Source organism: Alosa alosa, chromosome 7, assembly GCF_017589495.1.
Source record: "Alosa alosa isolate M-15738 ecotype Scorff River chromosome 7, AALO_Geno_1.1, whole genome shotgun sequence".
Classification (NCBI taxonomy): Eukaryota; Metazoa; Chordata; class Actinopteri; order Clupeiformes; family Clupeidae; genus Alosa; species Alosa alosa.
In genome coordinates this window covers 28,381,463-28,385,104 of record NC_063195.1, presented here as the reverse complement: position 1 = coordinate 28,385,104, position 3,642 = coordinate 28,381,463, and the positions used below count along the sequence as shown (strand labels likewise).

At 43.8% G+C, this 3,642-nt stretch overlaps 1 protein-coding gene across 1 annotated transcript in view; it reads left to right on the top strand.

The window, feature by feature from the left end:
• The first annotated feature begins 331 nt into the window (after window positions 1-331).
• Window positions 332-3,642, top strand: part of LOC125297043 (voltage-dependent calcium channel gamma-2 subunit-like) — a 58,633-nt gene continuing 55,322 nt past the window's right edge. Inside the window, 1 exon segment of the mRNA XM_048247188.1 lies at window positions 332-2,442. Coding sequence (XP_048103145.1) covers window positions 2,232-2,442 — 211 coding nt within the window. The 5' untranslated portion in view covers window positions 332-2,231.

Below are 3,642 nucleotides of genomic sequence, written 5' to 3'. Positions count from 1 at the left end.
TCACAAGTAAGTCATAACAATTAGAAATAAAAACGGTCTCAGTTGGCCCAGAAATCTCCACAGAGCCACTCAGTCGCTATCGTTCTGCAAACATAGCTACATGTAAGTCGATTAAACATGACCGGCAACTCCTCTCCCATATTTCGCTAATTTCGCTAAAACTTAAACGTCTCTGCTCCTCTTTACTTTTATAGTTCACAAGCAACAAACTCTCTACGATGGAGAGACATGACACGGTATATAGTAAACAGCAATGGTGACAATCGATCGTGACACGTTGGAGCGTCGCATTGCCTGTAAACCTTATTCATATTTTGACATTCTGCAGTCTTCGCTCTTGTACACTTGCTACTTTGCTCGGATGAGAGCTGAGTGGTGGAGATTTTCACCCGCTTCACCTCTTTCTCTCTCTCTTTCCCTCTCCCTCTTTGTGTCTCTCTCTCTCTCTCTCTCCCTCCCATCCAACCATCTACCCCCTCCTCTCACATCTTTGCACTTACCACAGCGTGCAGAGGGACGGGGAGACGCGTAGTGCAAAGGATTGGAGCGATGGTATGATTTGTTTTTTTGCCATTTATGATTTGGCTGTTCCCTTCTCTCTGTTGTGATTTTGTTTAGCCTTTCCGTTTTGTTTTGCCGCCGTGTTTTCCTAAATGGCGCAAGGGCTATGCATGCGTGTAGGCTCTGTTTTTGGTTTCGCCTGTGGGTGTGTGATATAACCGCCGCCGCGGAGGATTTGGATAGCCGGTCTAGGAGCGGTTTCGGCGGCACCCCCTTCACCACTGCTACCCCCTCCTCCTCTTCTGCTGCTCGCCTCTATGTCGAGTGATGGTCGGCTTGCCTTGCTGCTGGAAGCGCGGCGCTCTCCACGGATCTTCAACGTCGGTACTTCTTCCTTTAGCATCATTTTTTCATATTTCGTGGAAACCTTTCACCATCTAGGGGCCACTTATGGAAACTGGAGATCAGAATTTTAGAAAAAAGGAAAACTAGTGGTTGTTTTCTTTTAATCATTTTTATTTTGCCATTATTTTTATTTTACCCATTCGTTTTGGCTTGATTTTGTTGATCGTAATCTGTATCAATGGCTTATTCATTTCCATAGTCTACTGATGTGTTTTTATTAAGCAGAAGTATGTCAGTCCCTTGGAAAATTCATCATTTGTGTATTTATGTATTCGCTTAATTATCTATTCGTTGCCACCTGAACATATTTCCCATAGATCTCTTTATTTTACCCATCTTCATCAAAAACATCCACCTCTGTTATTTCCTACCTCTGCGTTTTCCTGTTTCTCCTCTGCGTTGGATAAATGTATGTTTAGAAAGAGACATGCGTCGGCTCAATCAGTTGGGTTAAAAAAAAAAACGCTGCCTACATAGCATTGCAATTAATGTCTTCGTCATGACTACACACAGTGTGTGCCAGTTACTCACGTAGTTTTACAAAGTGCTTCGTTCTCAGAAGTGTTTCGGAGGGAAAACATTTATTAGGGTTTTGTCACTACACTTAACCCCGGTATAGCTCTATCGGTAGCCCTTTCCGTCTGATTTGAGCGCGCTACATAGCACAGAACACAAGCTAGCCATTAGCCCCATGGAGGATACCACTAGACATGTCCTGATGTCCTCATGAAAACGAGATGTGGAAATGTCAACTGTCTGCTTTAATTTGGCATTTACAAACCTCCCAACATCACATTTAGTGGGTGCTGATTCGTTTAGATATATCACGGGTTTGTTGACAGCAACAGTTGTTTCCTAAGGCTAATGTAGGCTACATTGGAACAGGATACATTTTTATTACTAAAACTAATGATAGTTTATTGCATTTTGGGCCATGTTGTAGAGAATAGTAATGCTTTGCCGCGGATGTAGATTTACTTTTGTGATTCCCAACCGGTTGTACTAGGAAGGAAGATTTAGTCTTTTCGCTTAAATTTACCTCATAATAAAAATTTACCTCATCATCCCCTCACCAGTCATCCTGTATCATTTCGCATTCCCCCAAGACACCCTGACTCATTGTGCGTTCTGTTACCCTCTTGGAGTAATAAGAAACAATCATAAGAATCCAAACACGTGACACCTTGCCCCTTATCGGCCCTTCTCCGGTCAAAAAAAAAAAACACTCAATTTTTTTTATTTGCTTTGGTCCCCTTAAATTTACAAATATTTATTTCCTATACATCAAGAGGAAAGGGGGTTCCCCTTTCTTGGAATGCGGAAACATGGGTCTTTTTGACCGCGGGGTTCAAATGCTGCTGACCACGGTCGGCGCGTTCGCGGCCTTCAGTCTCATGACCATTGCGGTGGGCACGGACTATTGGCTCTACTCTCGCGGTGTATGCAAAGTCAAGAGCAACAACGAAAATGAGACGAGCAAAAAGAACGAGGAGGTCATGACACACTCGGGACTGTGGAGGACGTGTTGCCTGGAAGGTAAGGATCAACCTGAGCCGACCTTATTCAGACCCATGCTGACACCTAAATCATACTCATAAAATATAGGCCTGCATATGTTTGCATTTAAAGGACTATACTATGGTTATTTTAGCAAAGCCACTGAATCATAGCCTGAAGTGGATCCTTAATTGGAAATAACAGAAGGAGAGTATACTCCATAGGCTACTGAACTGTTTTGATAAAAACGTGAATTATATCTCCAACTTTGACACCTTTCCTGTGCATGTCGGAAATTGACCTGTATGTTTTATTCAGTGGCACTGACAAAACAGTCTTCAGTGAAAAAAACATATTGCACACTATGAGTTAAAATTAGTTACCACAGCACACATTTGAAGGCCATTGGATGCACTTCTACATCTGTGGCCCAAAGTTACTGTCTTGCCACAATCATTAGCTACTTGCACTGAGGAGAAATGGCTCTCCTCGCCCTGTTGCTTGGCAGGAGGGCAAAAGGCTGCATGTGGATACAGACTTCCAGGTCTCCTGACATGCTTTACAGCACTTAGGGTAATGTGAGTGATGTTTGGTCCCCGGTAGGCCAGGTTTTGGACGGGGGAAGCGCTGAATTTTGGCTTCCGTCCTCCCACCAGCGAGAGGGAGGCCATGCGATACTAACTCCACTCGCGGCTCCGGTCGTGTTGTGATGTTTTTGTCGAACAGATTGTCATTTAATTTTCACAGCGGAGAGCCTGTTTTGTCTGGGTTCCCGGCGGTTTCCGGAAAATGCCTTTCATCAGGAGCAGTACTCATGAGATGAAGGCTGTGTCAGTGTGTGATAGTCTTTGATAGACTGAGGTGCCTGGTCTACCTCTGAAATAAGTGGATGTCTGAGCCAAAGAGGCACATTTTCTGGAATGTTTGGAAAAGTGGTTGGATGGAGGTTATTTGATGGTCTTAGAGTACTTCTAAATGCTTTGTTAACTGAATCCTCTAATTTATCATAGACTTTCCTTCTCTCTTTCATTCTATCTTTGTTCTTACTTATCTTGCCCTCTGTCTTGGGCCTGTGTATGGAAGCTGTGGATAAAAGTTGGTCAGCATCCAGTGGGATGTGTGCAGACTGAGGGTGTGTGTGTGTGTGTGTGTGTGGGAGTGAGTGAGAGAGAGAGAGCATGTGTGTTTGTCCTTCTGTGGCTTCTGCCATGTCCTCATGTTGTACCAGACCCATAACCT